This window comes from Kwoniella mangroviensis, chromosome 2 (assembly GCF_000507465.2).
Source record: "Kwoniella mangroviensis CBS 8507 chromosome 2, whole genome shotgun sequence".
Classification (NCBI taxonomy): Eukaryota; Fungi; Basidiomycota; class Tremellomycetes; order Tremellales; family Cryptococcaceae; genus Kwoniella; species Kwoniella mangrovensis.
In genome coordinates, this window is record NC_088828.1 from 2,497,787 (window position 1) to 2,516,065 (window position 18,279).

Here is an 18,279-nt window from a genome sequence, read left to right on the forward strand (position 1 = left end):
TACACAATATGATCACCCATCTGTGCATCACTGCACCGTGGGTGTTTACAGATTTGTCTGTCAGCTAACTTCGCTTGGTTCTTAGCTCACTCAGCTGTACGAACTTGATCCATTGTACAACTACTAGAAATCAAAGAATCGGGGTAACAGATAAATGCTAATTGAAGACAACGGGCGTCAGGACTTGTGGTCAATCATCCACACAAGCTTAGCCAAACAATAATTTGAGGCACGTATCTGTGGACGGATGAGGCGATGGAGCTACAGTCGGTACGTTGTGCGGATGACGGACGATAGAGAGGCGAAATCATGGGCGAGGCGTTGAGGTTGAGGTTTTCTTGAACTTTGGGTGCTATTCACATTAATAGCCGCTCTCCGCCTTTTCCAACAAATTCATGCTGGCGAAATTTCTTTCTGGCGCAGAACAGTCGTTGCAGATAGATACTGCGATCTTAAGTCAGAGACATCTCTTTGCAGCACTTCGGATAGTCAAACGCTGAGACATCGCGGCGAACCTGGCTGAAAGAGCGATCGTGTATAGTACGACGTACAATTACCTTGTTGTCAACGAGCTACGTATTGAGCCGTACGCGGACTATTCTCGATCCATCGTAAATGAGGCTTAGTGGATATCGAGGCAATCTGAGGTCCCATCCCTCATGACGGCTGACTCCCAGAGATGAGGTGATGACACTTGGATCTGTGAGCAGGATACGGGAATTTCTGCTGGCAATCACGCTTGCGAAATCAACGCTGGCGCTCTTACACTTCTCGGACGGTCGAGACGCATCTTCTCTCTGAAGAGGATCGAGAGTATAAATCAAGAGGAGGTCGATACTGGAACGTCGGGGCAAAAACGGTCGTTCGGTGCACAGGGTGTACTAAGACATCCCACTAGACACCTTAATTGCCAGCTGGGCATGTGCGGGATACAAACAGCCGGCTATACTCCACCACTTGAGCTTCATCTGCGCAGGCCCACAAAGCGACCGAGTCTCTCGCACTGAGTTCCTCGCATTACTACAATTACACCAAGTCCTTTCTTTGCATCCAAATCAGTCGCCGAACGTCTTTGGTGGCAACCAACATTACCTGTAATCCTGCGATCTGCCACGTAAGCTGTAATGCATGTTTACCATCAGATGACCTGGCAGGGCGTAGTACCGGAACCGACTGTACAATTCCCCAACGACACGATGGGCCAGAATACCGATTGACTTATTGCAATGAAACTCTGACTCACGAGATCTCTTTCCCGCGACAGAACCCTTCCTACCTCACACATGATTGACTCAGTCGCCTTCACGTTCCACTTGCGATAGCTCGTCGATCAGCATGGTCTGAAACTGGAGACTGTCCGACAGCGGACTCACCGTGTTTCGTCATAGTCACTCTCGGCACATTTGGACAGCTGTACATGAACCGGACCGCTAACATATACTCTGCAATCGGTGTATTCGGCGCCGAATTGGGCAACCAAACTGTGCAACTCTCAACTGATCCTGTCAGAGTTCAATAATTATCCGGTTAGTGTCAGCTGGTATCGACCCGACCAAGAAGATGAAAAGGTTGTTGGAAATTGTCGTGGGAGCTGTACGTGGACAAGAAGAGGAAAGGATGAGTCACGAGAGGACTGTTGAAGTGCCTACACGATCATCTTACCCTGATCGTGCTTCGTTTTATTTCCTATTGAGGCAACTATGTGTTAAATTAATCAGGCACTTCTTACCTGTATGCCAAGATCTATCTACCTTACATGAAATGGCTTCCAATCAAGTCGACCAATGCTCGGGTTTGATACTGATCGGTATGAGATTCTACCGCAGAGTACGAAATATGTTCATGTCTATGGTCCGGGGGATTCCGGCCGCTTCCTTGTGAAGAACTGGTTTGTTCCAGCTGGCGGCCCGCTTGATTGTTCCTGCACGGTAGTGTGAATTGTGGGGTTTAAGGGAAACACCCAGAGGAATTCCGGAGTCCCCTGGCCGGATGGCTGGGGCCTCTGGGCGCAGCGCTCTCAGTTCGCTCGCTGCGGTTAATCAAAGACACAAGTCCTGGTCTGTGTCCCCTTTTGAACACGGGGATATATGCACCGTGACCGGACCGCTCGATCAATCACTGGTTCATACGGTAATATGTTTTTCACGAGATGATCAGAGCGCGATCTAAAAGGGGTTTTGGTATTCGAGAGACAGAGATGCATATATAAGCAGACCCTTGCGACTGGTCAGGACCTTTTTTGTTTCTAGTACAACACCAATTGCCATTGATTCCTTTGAGAGGCGAATCAGCAAACTCAAATCACTATTCAACATGGCTACCGAGAAGCACTACTCTCCAACTCATCTCGAAGATGAGAAGATCGTCCAACAAGAGCATATCGAGGACACCCACACTCTCGACCCAGAGACCGGCCGTGCTAACAAGAGAGGAGCCAACACTCAGCTTGATGACGCTGCCAGGTTATTGGCCGAAGCTGGTGGACATGTAGAGTACACTCCAGAGGAGTCCAAGCGAGTTCTTCGATTGATCGATTTTCATGTTTGTCTACCCATGTGTTTGGTCTACTTCATTCAACAGGTGAGTACGGCATTCACCGCGTTATTTCGCAGTGGCAAGTGCGCTAATGGTCTTGTGAACAGCTTGATAAATCATCCGTATCTTACTCTGCGGTTTTCGGTCTTCAGAAGGAGGCTGGATTGGTTGGAACCCAGTACAGTTGGGTAAGCTGGTGATCAATGCATATTCCATAACAGATCGGACCCTGATCTTATCGTTTTCTTTCCCAGCTCTCCAGTATTGTATACATCGCTCAACTTATCTGTCAACCTCTGTCTTCATACGCTTTAATCGTCTTCCCAGTCAAATACTGGGTCATGTTCAACATGATTTCTTGGAGTATCGTTACCATCGTCACCTGCGTTGGTAAAAACTTCACCGGTCTCCTGATCTGTCGACTTTTCCTTGGTATCTTCGAAGCTACCATTCTTCCATCATTTGTGTTGATCACTCAGATGTGGTGGCTCAGAAGGGAACAATCATACCGAACCATTGCCTATCAGATCGCCAACTCTTTCGCCGCTATCTTCGGACCTCTCCTGTCATACGCCATCGGGAAAGCTACTGAGAGTTCCAACGTCATCAAGCCGTACCAAGGTATCTTCCTTTTCATGGGTTCTTTCAGTTTAGCTTTGGTTCCTCTCGTTTGGTATTTGATGCCCAACTCGCCCACTACCGCCAAGTTCCTTAGAAAAGGCAACGACAGACTCATCGCCATCGACCGATTGAAGGAGAACAACACTGGTACCAAGGCCTCCAAGTTCAAGTGGAGCCAAGTTTGGGAGACTTACAAGGATCCTAAGACTTACATGTGGGCTGGTATGTGGTTCTGTGCTGCTTGTCCTTCTGGTGGTATCGGTGCTTTCGGTGGTCTTATCACCAAGGTGAGTTGATACAATTCTCTTGATGTCCGGTTATGACATGCTAACCCGGAAATCTATCCAGGGTTTCGGTTTTGACACCTTTACCACTATTCTCATGCAAATTCCCACTGGTGCTATTGGTATCACTGCTCTTTTGCTCTCCATTTACATTACCAACCGAATCAAGATGAGATGGCCAGTCATTGCGTGAGTTACAATTGCCATCTCTCACACCTCAATCAGCTGACTTGTTATCTCAGTGCTATTGTCCTCTTTCCCATCGCTGGTGCTCTTTCTCTTACCCAAGTCAACCACAAGAAGACCGGTGGTCTCATGGCTTCTTACTACGTTGCCTACCTCTTCTCCGCCATCCGTGAGTCAATGACTGCTGACTGCTCTAACCCGTGCATATCTTGTGCTGACCAGATCACAGAACCATTGCTTATCTCGTGGTGTAATTTGAACGCTGCTGGTACCACTAAACGAGTTGTTACCACCGCTACCATGTTCGGTGCTCTGACCATTGGTAACGTGAGCGCAATCTCCTTTAATCAGAAGAGAACCACATTGACAATGTTCATATAGGTTGTTGGGCCTCAAGTCTACCTCTCCAGAGAAGCTCCTTACTACCACACCGGTCTTTACGTTGATATCGCCTGTTGGTGTATTGAGTTCATCCTTGTCGTCTCAATGGGCTTCTACCTCAAACGCCTCAACAAGAAACAAGAAGCCCGACGAGTCGCCATGGGTTTACCTGCCAATCTCAAGGATATTTCCATCATGTCAACCGCCGAGGCCGATGCCTACAAGATTGAATTGGAACAAATGATGGCTTCTGCGGGTGTTAACAGAGATTTGCTCAACCAAAACTCTTTCGACGATATGACCGATTTCGAGTGAGTACTTATTCAAGAACCATACAAGGAGCCTTTCACTGATAAGAGATGATGATTTACAGGAACCCCATGTTCATGTACGTCTTGTAAGAATACACATTTTGGAAGCCAAATGAGTAAGGTTAGGTCATATGTTTCATGATTTTGGGGATGTAAGATATATCGCAGACACGCTTAAAGAGAGGTACCAACCAATCGTCTGGACTCACATCTATAGTAGTAATTTAATAATGTACATTCAACATGCAATCGTCGCTGTAGGTCTCAAGAGCTTTGTTCGCATCTTTCCAATGCCACATGTGGAAATCTGCATGGAGAATTCCAACACAAGGTACATTTTAGATTTGAGGCTGAACACCATTCGAGTTGTACGACCCCAATTAAGAATAGGGAACTGAATCATCGTTGATAGTTTTGAAAGTTAATCCGAGCAATTGTATCTGGCTGGTTCGTGTTTTTGGTAAATTACTTATGTTGCCTGACACGGAAACGCGACTATATTGCGCCGGCATGAGCAAGGAACTATGATGCTTGCAACGAGAGGTGTGATCGGACACGAGGACTACGATGCGAGAGAATGCATGATCAAGCAGACTGGGTATATCTAAGATAAAATCTAATTATAGTGGTTATGTAGATCAGGCGGTTGTTGAAACTCCCTTATAGAGATCGCCTCTGGTATGGACCTCATGGTCTTTGAATCTTTGCAACGATATTCCTTACAAGGCATTGGAAGCACAAGAGAAGGGCTTCTTAACAGAGCCAGCGCTGTAACATGGTATCACATATGTCAGTGTTTGACCCAATTGAGGTATTCAGATATGCTCACTAATCGGTGACGATGGCATCGACACTGGTATACAGACCTGGACCAAGCATGAATAGACCAAGGACAAAGATGATGATATTGATTATACTCATGGTTGTCATCTTCCAGTTGGCCCATAATCTGTTTTTATTGAGATGATAGTACGCAACCGCCCAGAAGATGAAACCGAAGAAAGAGTCGAACGCAGCTGACATGATACCGAGGAAATCTCCCATACTTGGGATGATGCTATTAAGGGGTAGAGCATTGAGCGGGCAACCGAGAGAATTAGTATGGTATTAAACTTACTTTCCGAGCACGAATGCGACGGTCCAGATGAAGATATCAATGGCGATCCATGTACCCCATCCGACGAGACTATGAGAGTGTGCGTGTCTTGAGTTTCCGAGGATTCGTTTGAAGATGAACTTGGCAGCGACGTTTCCGTAGATTGTACCGATGATGACAGTGGGGATGAGCACGAAAGCGAAAGCTGATTTCTTAGCCCAAGGCTCGGACAGCGAACCGATGATAGGGGCAGTGGAATATTGCCCATTGTAGTAGTATCCTACAGCGGCAGTGACACTAAAGAGAATGAGCTGGAGACCAGTCAAACTGGCAAGAGCTTTGGGGAAGTCCTGAGGTCTCTTCATCTCGGCGATAAACGATGGGTACTAAAGGGGAAGTCAGTGGGATGAAAAGGTATAATAGGTGAGATAACTTACCAAAATCTGACCAATCCAAAGGAAGGTGATGCTGGGTAGCATTGAAGTCAGTAAACATTCCATCGGACAAGTCACCGACTCACTTTAAGACAGCATTCGTGCCGGCAACAAAACCAGGAGCTCCTGGCAAACCAATACTCGTCTTGACCTCGCCTAATTCAGGGTAGTTCCCACCGTATCCATACAATGGGTGATCTTCGATACCAGCGTATACCATCGAGAGAATGATGGCGATAGCCATAGCGATGGCAGAGACGACGGACATGATGGAGACGTGATTGAGGGTTCTGGGGAGGGACACGATGACTGTGGAAATGGCTAAGCGAGTGACAATCCTTGTGACAGGATGCATGAACTCACCACCGATAATAGCAGTGACAGCTTGGAAAACAACAGTACAGACAGCACTGTCGCTGAGGGTGTTGAAGACTGGATGAGAGGTCAGCTGATGGAGCAACGAGCAAGAGTCGAGAACTCACTTTTGGCTCCGGTGAACACATGAAAACCGACTGTAGAATGGTCAGCAATGGTCATACTGTAGGCATGAGTACAACTCACTCAAAAAGATATTGTTAAGAAGCAACATAAGACCAGTAAGCTCGAAAGCGATCCGGGGAACAGCGGGCTAACAGATGGTCAGCATGAAGTATGTGCAGCTACTCAGGGAAACTTTACCTACAAACAGGATAGCAGCGATGTCACAGATGTCTTTAGCTTCAGGGTGTTTCATGCAAAATTGCCAGAGGATGTAACTAGTGTCTATTGGGAGGAGTGAGCGGTTGGAACAGATAATGATGAATCGAGGAACACTTACACCAAGTGATGATACCTAAACCGAAGGTGATGAAGAAACCGCAGACCTGTCGTCGATTTCAGTGTCTGCAATCGACAAGGAGGGGTCACAAGTCACTCACCCATCCTAGAACACTCCAACTCCACGCCAAAGCGAGAATGGCCAAACAAACGTATTCACCAAACAAGAGGAGGGTAGCTTTCTGCCAACTGAGCGTTCTGTACTTGATGTCATGATCCTGCTCTTCGATAGCGAGAGCGGTGAAGGCATCGACTTCCACTTTGTCATGGTGAGTCTTTTGTGACTCGGGGTCATATACGGCTTGGTCGGCGAGCTTTTGTGAAGGCCGATATCAGCGGAGGCGGCGATCTTTCACGAATCTGAGTTTTGATGGGAGAAAAATCATACTCACCATTCTGTACGTTGATTGTGTTACAAGGACCAGTTTCCTTGTGTCTGAAGGAGTGTTTTATATAGATGAGAGTTAAAGACCAGTCAACAGTGGAGCAAGTGATATGGGTAAAAGATCGACAGCATTTATTATGTATGATTTCGGAGATGGTTACGATCACTTTTCTATTTTTTGGCCAAAGAGATTTGTTTTTCATCACACCTCCTTCCATCCATCGGTCCTTGCGTCTTTCCCTGTTTTCCCTATACTGCACCATGATAGGAACCAGCGTGATGCAAGGCGATCTACAAGGTATGTACTGTATGCAGAAAAACCAAAAAAAAAGAGGTGCTGTATCGAAAAAAGACAAAAAGCGATGTCGTGATATGATGAAAAGTTGATAGTTTGTTTGTTTCACTCTGCTCTTACGCCGTGTTGCCATGACCAGTTTGTTTTGATAAAGACACATCGAGAACAGGGTTATCCATGTGGGCGGTGGGTTTTTATCTTGGCAGAGTGGGGAAGAGGCAAGAAATAGCTCAGGCGGATGTACGTCACACATCTCACTTGAACCCTGATTTCCGCATTGGTACACTACAGGAAGGTTATTTTTGCGGAGCTCGATCCCCACGTCAAACGAGCTGGATCTACACATATGCATTGCGTTGCATGGCGTCAGACCAATTTTCTGGAATTCTTGATCAAAACCTGCTCATACTTATCATGCTTACGTGATCGTTGGATTTTTACAGATTTGGTCATCACCAGTACGTATCTGCTCGGTGAACCGAGCCTTCAATGGTGATATGGCATCAGATCGCATCGGAAGTGGAATGGAGTCACCCACTTCGAAGCGAGTCGAATGCAAACGAGATATCGCGTCATTTGACTTAGAGTCTCATGTCAATCAAACTGTCATGATCCATCCCAGATTTGATACCATGATCGTGTGAGGCAAAAAAAAACTCAGAATGAAATTCGGCTGGGGGGAGAACACCAATACCAACACGGTAGAAGCTCTATGCTATGTACATTTTGCACGACAGGCATCTTCTCGAGGCTGTTTCTGAATATGCGCATAGTCACCATTGTGATGTATACCGTACTAATACACACATTTGATCGATTCCGCTGGTGACAGAGGTGCGGTCTATGTACCAGGTTGAGGTCGAGAACAAGAACACCCCCGGGGGATATTAGTGTAATAGAGAGATGTAAGGTTTTCTGGACTACCGGAACTAGGTCAGACAGCATGAGCATGCATACGAATGAGGGGCAGCTTCTACCATAACAGCTCTTTCACTGATCCATGCGCTGTAGGCACGAGCACCAGCCCAACATCAGGGAGCGCACGAGATGATTACTGTGACAGCCATGTTTAACTCACTGGAAAAGTTTCGACCATTCTTACTTCGCCTCGTAGACGTGGACACCGAATAATTTCCTCAAAAACCAGCTGTGTGGTGCTACCAAGATCGGTCCACCTCTCCAAAACGGCACGATATCGCGTTTCCCTGGAAGCCTGCTTTTCCTTCTCGCATCGACGGGTTTTGTCCATTCTCCAGTCTGAAATCGTTTTACATCTTCAGCTTCTACTAGCCCTGTTTTCTGATCTGCTGCCATACACCAGAAGCTGATGACATGTCCAAGATCTATTCCGCGAGCTATCAAGCCTTGATTCCGAGCCTGCTAATCTGTATTGTACAATGATACTACTTGAGACAGGGAGTATGCCGTTTGGTCGACTGTGACATTCTCCAACTGACTACGGACTGCACTTCTTCGCAACTGAGGCACATGAACTGAACGCAAATAATGTGGAAATGGGTTGCAGATGATTTTCAGTCCGATCGCTATCGCAAAGGAGAGTGAGAAGTTGAGTCCTAGTTGTAGCAATTGTCTTAGGGCGGACAAGACGGTGACGGTGTTTGGAGAGCCAGCCTGGCCAAATTGCAGAAGGTGGCGTTGATAGGCTGCAAGTGTTACCATGGTGAGCTGCAATGAGAGGTAATGAACAAACAGACATGATAGGGTACACTCTTTCGATCGATCCTCAGCGTGAATACACAGGCAGGTCAGACCATGTGTCGCAGTGATCCGGTAAACATGTGCTTCCCTCCTTTCCGGTTAATCTGAATTCTGACCGATAAGGTGATCACGGTTAAATCCGATGGGTGAACTATCAAAGGTGAACTATCAAACAGTTGACCGCAAGGTCCTCGTCCACATGCGGATATATAGATAGATAGACGATTGTGCGATACCCATACATCATTCATCATCAAGTCAATCAACCCAAGTCGCCACCATGGGCTCACAAGTTTCTACAGCAAGACCTTCCACAGCCATCAAGCCAGTTGTCATCACTGAGAAGGAGTCGCCGAACCCCGATGTCGCAAGCCCGATCTGCTCAACCACTGCTGCATTCGACGCGTTGAGTGTCTCAGAGCTTGACAAGTGGTCACGGGACTTCGAGAGTGTGAGTGATGAAAGTGCGTGTAACGTACAATGGGCTCACAGGTGTGTTCTAGAACCCCACGCTCGCCCTATCGCAGCTCGTACTTTCCAAAGCGGATCCCGTGCAATCCTTGTCTTCCCGCTCAGCACTCATCCGCGACGCCAAAATCTTCAATCTCAGACTGAAAGGGACTGGACCCAATGGGGAGTATCCTGGACCTCGCGTCAATCAAGCAAGTTCCGGGAGATGCTGGCTGTTCGCGACAAGTGAGTTCCGCAACACTATACCCAGCTGATCACTTTAGCCAACGTCCTAAGATACAACGTGATCGAGCAGCTGCACTTGGGCGAGTTCGAGCTATCGCAGAACTATCTCTTCTTCTACGACAAGCTAGAGAAGGCAAATTACTACCTTGAGTGAGTGCATGTGTTTTATACCATCTGCTTACATCCAGAAACACGCTCGAGCTCCTCGATGAGCCGCTTGATGGGCGACTACTCTCATACCTCAACCAAGCACCCGTGAATGATGGAGGCCAATGGGATATGGCGGTCAACCTTATTGGTGAGTCATGATCTCAGTGAATGGTCTGACATCGTCCAGGGAAATACGGTATCATCCCCAAATCCCTCTACCCTGAAGCTTTTTCGTCCACTGCTTCGGGGCGACTCGACTCTCTCCTCACGTCCAAGCTCAGAGAATACTCTTTACTGCTCCGAGCCGCTGCGAAGAAGACAAGCAGCCTCGACGGACTCCGCAAACTCAAGACTCGGTACCTTTCCGAAATTTTCTCGACCCTCAGCATCGCCCTTGGATCTCCACCGAAGCCCGATGAAAAGATCACGTGGGAGTACTACGACCGCGACGACAAATTCCACTCTTGGACAGGTACACCGAGGGAGTTCTACGCGCAGTTCGGCAAACGCAGAGGAATGGATCCGAAGGAGAGCTTCAGCATCATCAATGATCCGAGGAATGAGTATGGCAAGCTGTACTCGGTGGAAAGGCTAGGTAATGTGTGGAAAGGGAATCCCGTACGATGTGAGTGGTACTCAAACGAAGTGGTGCTGATGATTAGACGTGAACGCTCCGATAACTGTACTCGAAGACGCTGTAATTTCCGGTATCAGAGCCAATACGCCCCTTTTCTTCGGTTGTGACGTTGGCAAAGCTAGTAACACCCCGGAGGGCGTGATGGATTGCCAAGTATACGATCTCAAGGCCGCTTACGGATTCAGACTTGGGATGAACAAAGCGCAAAGACTCGAGACTGGCGAAAGCTCGATGACCCATGCCATGGTGATCACCGCGGTCCACCTCGACGAATCAGGTAGACCATTGCGATACAAGGTTGAGAACAGCTGGTCCGAGTCCGCAGGCGAGAAGGGCTGGTTCATGATGACGGCGGAGTGGTTCAGAGAATACGTTTTCCAGGTGGTCGTGCCGAAATCGATTGTCGATAAGAAGTGGAGCGATGTGTTGAACAAAGAACCGGTCATGTTGAATCCATGGGATCCGATGGTGAGTCTATAGGTCATGAGTGGTGCTGATGAGCTTACAGGGATCGCTCGCCTGATCGTTCGGTATGGGGTTGGAATGGTACATGACAATTTGGATTCTATCTGCATTTTGATAGGGTGAAAGAATGTCAAATGGTGTGGTTATCTGTCGTAATCTTGGCTTTACTAAGCTTTGAACGACCTGGCTCACAAGCATTGACCACTCAGTAGATCGCGGTTTCCGTCAGTCAACGCTTGAGGAGACCGTCGGAACATCAGCTTGGTGACGAGCAGCTCAGCGCAAGCCGGAAGAGGTCAAAAAGATGTGTCGTTACAAATTAGCAGCTGAGAATGAGCGTATGTGATGTCCACCATCGTATCCCAGCACTTGCCACCTCCAATTCCTTTGACTCGTTGTGTGTGATGGCGTTGATATAACTGATTACTTAGCCTTGTGAACGATGGCGTGGCTGTGAATGTAATATCCGTAGTGAAGGCCTACGGGCCCCAGGCATTTTGTCAGTCTTGGTGCTGGAGCGCGCTCTCCTGCAATGGAAAACTTTGCGGAACGTTAACGCGTCGGGCAACAGGAGGGCAAGATTACAATCTATCACATCAATCTATACATGCCATGAGCCCAAAATTTACTCTTCCTTAGTATACTATCGAGGCACATTCCTCGAAGGTAAGACACCGTATGCTTGCTTTTATCTGTGAAGCTCGCCGAGCGTTAACTCAATCTCTTTTAGGTTTATATTGCCTTGCTTGAATAATCCTTTCAGCGTTGGTCTTATACATGTCGAAAGGACTTTGACGGGATATGGATTACTGGAGGGATATAAAGGATGATATTTTGAGATGATTTCACTCAGAGTGACAGCTTCATTCTTGAACTCATGTCGATATCTGGAGGAACTATATCAATGTGATAATTCACGGCGTGAAGCCTGGGATTTGCTCATCCCTAGGGCAGTTTTGTCCCTGAAACGAATTTGTCTGACACTGCGGCGATTTCACTGTACGCACAAGACCGAAATGCTGCAATAAGTTCCGCAGTGGCCAGACCACCACTTGCTCTGGAGCTGCTTATTTTCGACAATTGAATTTCTGGTAGAGAATGAGCACCGATCAGATCTGCACCCGGAAGTCCCTGCCCGAAAGCGATTCAGGAGGGGAAAGGCTGGGACCCCAAATGGACATACTACACCCATCTTGCAGCGATGTATCCTACATACACATTGACTCCACCAGGCCCTCCCGTAGGGAAGAACGCTGTTGTAGCCCACCTCGCAATCAAGCCCCAATGGTCTCCGAGATTCCTACCAACCTGGCCAGATCTGCATTCAGTGCCGGATCTTGCCGATTCCTGCATAATGACAGGACCCGATTGCCGGAGTCTAAGTGTAAACGCCCTTTTAGAGCGAGACTGTCGGCATAGCTGAGGACGGTGGTCATCTTGAGTCACAACATCAGGATTATACGACTGACTCACCTATGACAGATATCGGTTAAAAAGGTCTTCCACGACAACGTTGTATCCTCGCTGCTTCTCGTTTCGAACGCTCCGTCTGTATGAGGATGATGAATCGCCCATTGATCAGGAAGTACATAGAGGTTCATGCCTGACATATACATGGACGCGGTGCAAGCTGCACGATTGTAGCCAGCCCCCTGTCACATTTCGGCAGTAAGCTTGATGTGACCCATATCTACAGATGGGATTATTCACAGCAAATCTTTCGTCACACCATACCTCTGTGTCCTGGCGGAAGATACCATAAATTTCGTAGAGGAACTCATATTCGGTGACCATGTATGGCTCATCTCGGCTAGCATTCATGAATTGCGCGTAGTCTGTAGCGTGCGAAAGTACAGGATTGTCGGTTTCAAAAGCATCTAATGACAGCGTGTCATAGAGGTGTCTGAGATCCTACGGAGAACGGTCACAACAGTTCGACGCATGACAATTTTCGACTCACTTGTTTGCTTTTGGGACAGAACTCTTCTCCCGGAGCATCAACCCATTCAAACGGTGGTATGACCAATGCAGCTCTTCCGTTTTCTAATTCCTTCACCCACGCATCTCGAGCAGTTGCTTGTCTGAACCGCCTGAACGCGCTCTGATAATCAGTACACGGCTCAAAGTCTATATCCCACAACAGCACCCAGTCGGTGCTGGTGAATGTTCGAGCGATATTTCTCCAGGTGTTGTGTAAGAGAGGTCTATCAGCGGTAACAAGGTGTATGTCGACACGGCTAGACAGGGAAGGGTTGGTCTGATACAGCGTGACAAGCTCGGCCAGTTGATTGGCCGCGATCAGATCGTCGCGAGGTAGGTAAAATGCGACGGATACTGGTCCTACAGTTGTGTCAGACGTAGATGATACCTAAATCGAAGACTCACCATGAGCCGACGCGGCGAGGCCAACCAACCTATCCAACCTATCGTACGTTCCCCAAGTGATGAGTGTCACGTCATCCTTATCATATCTAATCGACTTTGAGCGGAAGTAGGGCAATACTTGCACGTTATAGGCAGTACGAGGGAAGGCTTTGCGCAAGAGATTCGCGATCAGCGGAGTGATAGGTGCGAGCATGAACAGCGCTGTCGTGTTGATGTGGACCTGGGAGTTGAGCGTATATAAGAAATCCTTCAGATTGAAAGGGGGAAAATGGCTTGCATCAGAGGGTCCAGCTGATCTTGAAATGAACACGTTGAAGAGTAACATTATGGGAATTGCGATTACACATAATTGCCAGTATTTCTTGCGAATGTGCATGGCGAGAGACTGTTGATGATGATCAACCGGGCTTGAGAAGGGGATTTGGATGATCAACTGAGTCTTGACAGTGCTGCATGTGCGGACGACGCTGATCGGATCTCGGTCTGCGGACAACGAATGTATGGGGATAGAGTCAAGCAATGAGGAGTGAGATGAGAGAGAGAAAGGGTGATCTCTGTTGTAGGAAAATTAGAGCCAGGGATTACTTCCCACGTGGCAATTCCGATGATTTGTATCATACGAGATAGCAAGCAGTAAAACAAATATCATTGGTAAACTGCCCGCTGCTGAACATAAACAAGGACTCCCAGATCTCTCAAGGACAATCGTAAATGGAAGAATTTGCATACTCTACGTGGGGAACGGCGTGGTTGATACCTAAGTCACTATTATAGGGTCTGAAAAGGAAAAGAGAAGTGGGATAGTGCGGATCTCGACGAAAATCGTCACCACCTCAGGGTCGTCTCTCCGTAAGCTCCTCCTCAATTTCTTGCTGATCTCTGAATTTGATGATTTTGTCCTCAATCGCGTTGTATGTATCGCCAAGATAATGGTTTCTAGCAAAAGCGGCGGCGATAATCGAGCAGAAAGACGTGATCAGGGCCGCAAGGAAGAGCGGTTTCATGGATTCCAGGTACGCTTAAATGGTGCTGTTAGCCTTATCGCTTATTGTCCTGATGAATTCCAATCATATCAGCTCACCTTGCTTAACCAGGCTCCGAGGCTCCGTCAAACGAGCAACATAGAAACTACCGAAGATCGTCGCCCTTTCCGTGACATTGTACATCGAGCCCAAGGGTTAGGGGGTTACATACCGATTCTATGAGGGGGGCGGATTTTTGGCCGATTTTCATGCATGCATATTATCATCCCAGATGGTAGAGGGGACGTGTAGGATGCTGGGAAAATTGGTCTGAGGTCTCTACGTGATGTGTAGCATGATTGAGAAAATATTTTGGGTCGGCACGGGAGCGACCCCCCAAGCCGGGATCAAATCTTGGGTCTGAAAAAGAAAGATAACATCGGCCACGCGTGCATGCATACTTGATGACATATATCACCTGGTAGAGGAAGAGTGTGTGAGCGAGAATATACCATTTGCAGGACGGTAGCATTGGTGTGTGACAAATGAGAATTTATTTTCACTCACTCGGCAGTCTGACCCCCCAAGCCGGGATCAAATCGTGAGGGGGTGAAAAACATTTTCCGTTTCGCCCATGCATACATTCTTCAAGTTGTTTGAGACATTCCCAATACCGAATTGGCTGCTGAATCAGAATATCCAGTCAGATTGTGCATAGCTGTGATGTGTGACGAATGAGAAATTATTTTCACTCACAAGACAGTCCGACCCCCCAAGCCGGGATCAAATCGGACTTGGTGAAAAACTTTTTTCATATCGCCCATGCATGCAATCTTCCAAGTCTCCACGACATTCCCAATACAGAATCGGCTGCTGAAGCAGAATCTCAAGTCAGATTGTGCATAGCTGTCATGTGTGACGAATGAGAATTTATTTTCACTCACAAGACGGTCTGACCCGCCAAGCCGGGATCAAATTTCTGACCCCTACAGAAACCCTCACTGAGCGTACGGCTCACTTGTTTGACGCGTCCCGTCTGACCCAAACCACAAGTCAGCTTATCGGTCACCATGCATAGATCAAGTGACTCACCACCTGGTCCTGTCCTATCCTCATCTTCCAAACCCTCGTCACCTCCTATGGCCCCCTGCTCAATACCCAAGTTGGATAGCTCCAACACCTCGGCCGAGACCAATTCGGTCAACCACCTGAGCATCTTCACCCCAGTCAGCTTATGTCGGCATCCCGTCTTGCCGCAGGCGATCCTGAAAGGGTGCCGGCTGTTCCTATGGTAGCCATGACCAGGTCCATCGGGGTCTCTCTGACAGGGGAATCGACCATTGGGCATGATGCGTTTGACCAATCCAAACAGACCATCCAACTGCTCGTCGGTTTGATACTTGTCGGACAGCAAGCTGAAGCAGGTTGGAACCACCTCCTCACCGCCTATCCACCAGGCATCCGTTGACAGTGATTTGGTGGGCGAGCCATGATCTGAATTCCAGCCGAGAGCATTCAAGATGTCGACCAAGATCTGTCTTTGGTGGGGAGTAGGAACGTCAGCTGCCGCCCCTTGAAACACCCTCCTGATCTGAGCTTGCTCGTATACCCAGTTTGCATTGCTGAGGAAAGCCTCTCGGGTGACCAGCTTGGCATCCAGGTGATGTTTGCAGTGCGGGCCTTCTCCCTGACCCAGCCAGTAGGAAGGATCAAGGAATGGAGTAGCTTCCACCAGACGGTGGGCTTCTTTCAAGTCGGGTGCCGTCACACTGACCTCGACCTCTATTCGGAATCCTCCCAGAGCTCTGTCGTCCTTGCTGGAAAGGTTGTGTATCATCCTTGACGCCTTCTCGACTTGATTCCTGACCCCGTACATGGTCTTGGGAATGCTCCCTTGCAGGTGAGAGTCGAACGACTTGATGACATGGACGATCCTCGGGTAGATTTTCAGCTTGAACTTGCGCCGTTTGTGGGTGGCTTTGATGCTGACCGTCCCATAGTCCAATGAACCCGGCAACATGGTCCGATAGTGACGGAAGCCATTGTGCCTGCCCGTGGCCGAAGCGAACAGCCAGATATAAGGAGATCCAAAGTTGACACCGATGTCCCATTTGTTGTATTTCGCATACTTGTGATCCACCTGAGCTGGTTCCGAGCTGAGGAAGCAATCCGTGATGGGCATCTTCTGACCGTATGCCTTGAGCCTGATCACAGTGCATCCCGAAGCGATGAGACAGTGCACAAAGACACTGGTGGGCAGATGAGCCCTGCCCAGACTGGCTTGCTCACGGAATCGACCTTTTTGGATGGCTTGGTACTTGTCGGCTTTTTCAATGAAAACGTCTCTATGTCGAGGATGGACCCATAACTGGTGGGTGGCTTGAGCGAGATACATGTACTGGCTGAAGTCTGGACCGTGGGACGTTTCAAGCCTCCTGGTAGGTGCCCGGTTGACGATCTGGACATTGGCCAGCGAGCTTTCAAACCTGTTCAAGTATTCCTCTGGTGATATTGACAGTTCCCATCGGTCCACATCGGTAGGTTTCCTCTCCAACTCGTCCAGCCAGTCGTTCCCTTCCTCCTGATGTTCTACCAGCTTCTTGAATCCTCCCATGAAAGGTAACTCTGGCACAAACGACTCGAGCCATTCCACCCCCACATCTTCTAGCACTGGAGGGCTCCAGCCTCTGTCGGGTACATCCACACCCTCTCGTTCTCCCGTGGCTTCGTCTTCCCTACTAGCACGTATGCTCCCTCGTTCCTCTCCATCCTCATCCCCTCCCAGTAAGTCCCAAAGGTCATCGTCTATGTCCTCACCACCGTCATCTCTGCCCGCACCATCTTCCATAATCCCTTGACCATCCCGTCCATCAGACTCCTCGGGATCTATATCCATCCCCCCTTGGTCGGATTCATCTTCTTCTGGCTCCCATCGATATGATCCATCGTCACTCATCACTGATCGTTCCTCTTCATCCTCCCCATCAGACCATGGTTCGTGGTCCCCATCCTGGGCCGCATCCTCGATCTCCTTGGCCCGTTTCCTTTCCCAATAAGCGTCATCCTCAATCTCCTCCTCCTCCTCCTCCTCGTCTTCTTCTTCTAATTCTTTACCAACCCCGTCCTCTTCATACACTTCCGTCTCCTGACCATGGTCCAACATGTCATCATCCGCATCATCATCGTATACGTAGAGAACGGGATTGGTAACTCTGGAGGAGGACCTTCGGGTCGGAGTCAGTGGTGAGCTGCTGATCTTTAAGCCATTGACGGACACACCAATCGGTGACAGAGATTGAGGTGATCGACGTGTACTCGCAGGACTCAGACTGGGCGTTCCCAAGACTGAACTCAGAGGGGATGATGTGGACCCAGCTGGTGGGACATGGCCAGATGCAGAGTGTGCCGAGTTGAGCGGACTGCTGAAACGACTGGGGGTCTTTAGAGTCGATCTCCAAGGGGATGCTTCAAGGAGAGATGCTATCGAAGGGGCAGGTGTCAATGAGTTGCTGAGATATGGAGCGGGCCTTGGAGCTGGAGAGGTAAGAGATGCTATAGAAGGGGCAGGTGTCAATGAGTTGCTGTGATATCGAGCTGCCCTTTGAGCGGGAGAGAAACTGGGACAGTTGAACCGTAGCTGATGTTTGTTGAGCCCACTCGCATTCAACACCAGTCTCCCACATGCACATACCACCACCTCCGTGTCTGAGATATCATCCTTGGTGAATCGATCTCCCTTGTGTCTCTTCTTGAAGTGCTCCACCAGATCGACATAAAGGACCCCAGCACACCTATGGCATCTGCCTGAAGGGTTGGTCGTCTTCGGGGGGGGGGGGTTAGGGGTTAGGGGTTAGGGGTTAGGGGTTAGGGGTTAGGGGGGTTAGGGGTTAGGGGTTAGGGGTTAGGGGGGGGTTAGGGGTT

At 48.6% G+C, this 18,279-nt stretch overlaps 5 protein-coding genes across 5 annotated transcripts; 2 read left to right on the forward strand and 3 right to left on the reverse strand.

Moving 5' to 3' along the window:
- Positions 1-2,313: 2,313 nt before the first annotated feature.
- I203_107806 (uncharacterized protein) lies at positions 2,314-4,408 on the forward strand (the record flags this gene model as incomplete). The annotated part of the gene is made up of 8 exons (XM_019151668.2): positions 2,314-2,580; positions 2,643-2,723; positions 2,790-3,443; positions 3,505-3,629; positions 3,683-3,795; positions 3,856-3,953; positions 4,008-4,318; positions 4,381-4,408. The coding sequence occupies 8 exons, from the start codon at positions 2,314-2,316 to the stop codon at positions 4,406-4,408; spliced, it is 1,677 nt and encodes a 558-aa protein (XP_018999029.2).
- A 629-nt stretch (positions 4,409-5,037) lies between these two features.
- Positions 5,038-7,059, reverse strand: I203_107807 (uncharacterized protein; the record flags this gene model as incomplete). The annotated part of the gene is made up of 12 exons (XM_065518258.1): positions 5,038-5,086; positions 5,148-5,375; positions 5,436-5,800; positions 5,852-5,882; positions 5,935-6,157; positions 6,212-6,280; positions 6,331-6,360; positions 6,410-6,476; positions 6,531-6,610; positions 6,666-6,711; positions 6,766-6,978; positions 7,057-7,059. The coding sequence occupies 12 exons, from the start codon at positions 7,057-7,059 to the stop codon at positions 5,038-5,040; spliced, it is 1,404 nt and encodes a 467-aa protein (XP_065372988.1).
- Positions 7,060-9,343: 2,284 nt separating this feature from the next.
- I203_107808 (uncharacterized protein) lies at positions 9,344-11,026 on the forward strand (the record flags this gene model as incomplete). The annotated part of the gene is made up of 4 exons (XM_065518259.1): positions 9,344-9,514; positions 9,567-9,759; positions 10,097-10,534; positions 10,602-11,026. 4 exons carry the CDS (start codon positions 9,344-9,346, stop codon positions 11,024-11,026), a joined length of 1,227 nt encoding a protein of 408 aa, XP_065372989.1.
- Positions 11,027-12,285: 1,259 nt separating this feature from the next.
- I203_107809 (uncharacterized protein) lies at positions 12,286-13,721 on the reverse strand (the record flags this gene model as incomplete). Its single annotated transcript, XM_019151671.1, has 5 exons — positions 12,286-12,430; positions 12,485-12,663; positions 12,722-12,922; positions 12,972-13,351; positions 13,397-13,721. The coding sequence occupies 5 exons, from the start codon at positions 13,719-13,721 to the stop codon at positions 12,286-12,288; spliced, it is 1,230 nt and encodes a 409-aa protein (XP_018999032.1).
- Positions 13,722-16,838: 3,117 nt separating this feature from the next.
- Positions 16,839-18,075, reverse strand: I203_107810 (uncharacterized protein; the record flags this gene model as incomplete). The annotated part of the gene is made up of 3 exons (XM_065518260.1): positions 16,839-16,844; positions 16,892-17,975; positions 18,050-18,075. 3 exons carry the CDS (start codon positions 18,073-18,075, stop codon positions 16,839-16,841), a joined length of 1,116 nt encoding a protein of 371 aa, XP_065372990.1.
- Between the last annotated feature and the right edge of the window lie 204 nt (positions 18,076-18,279).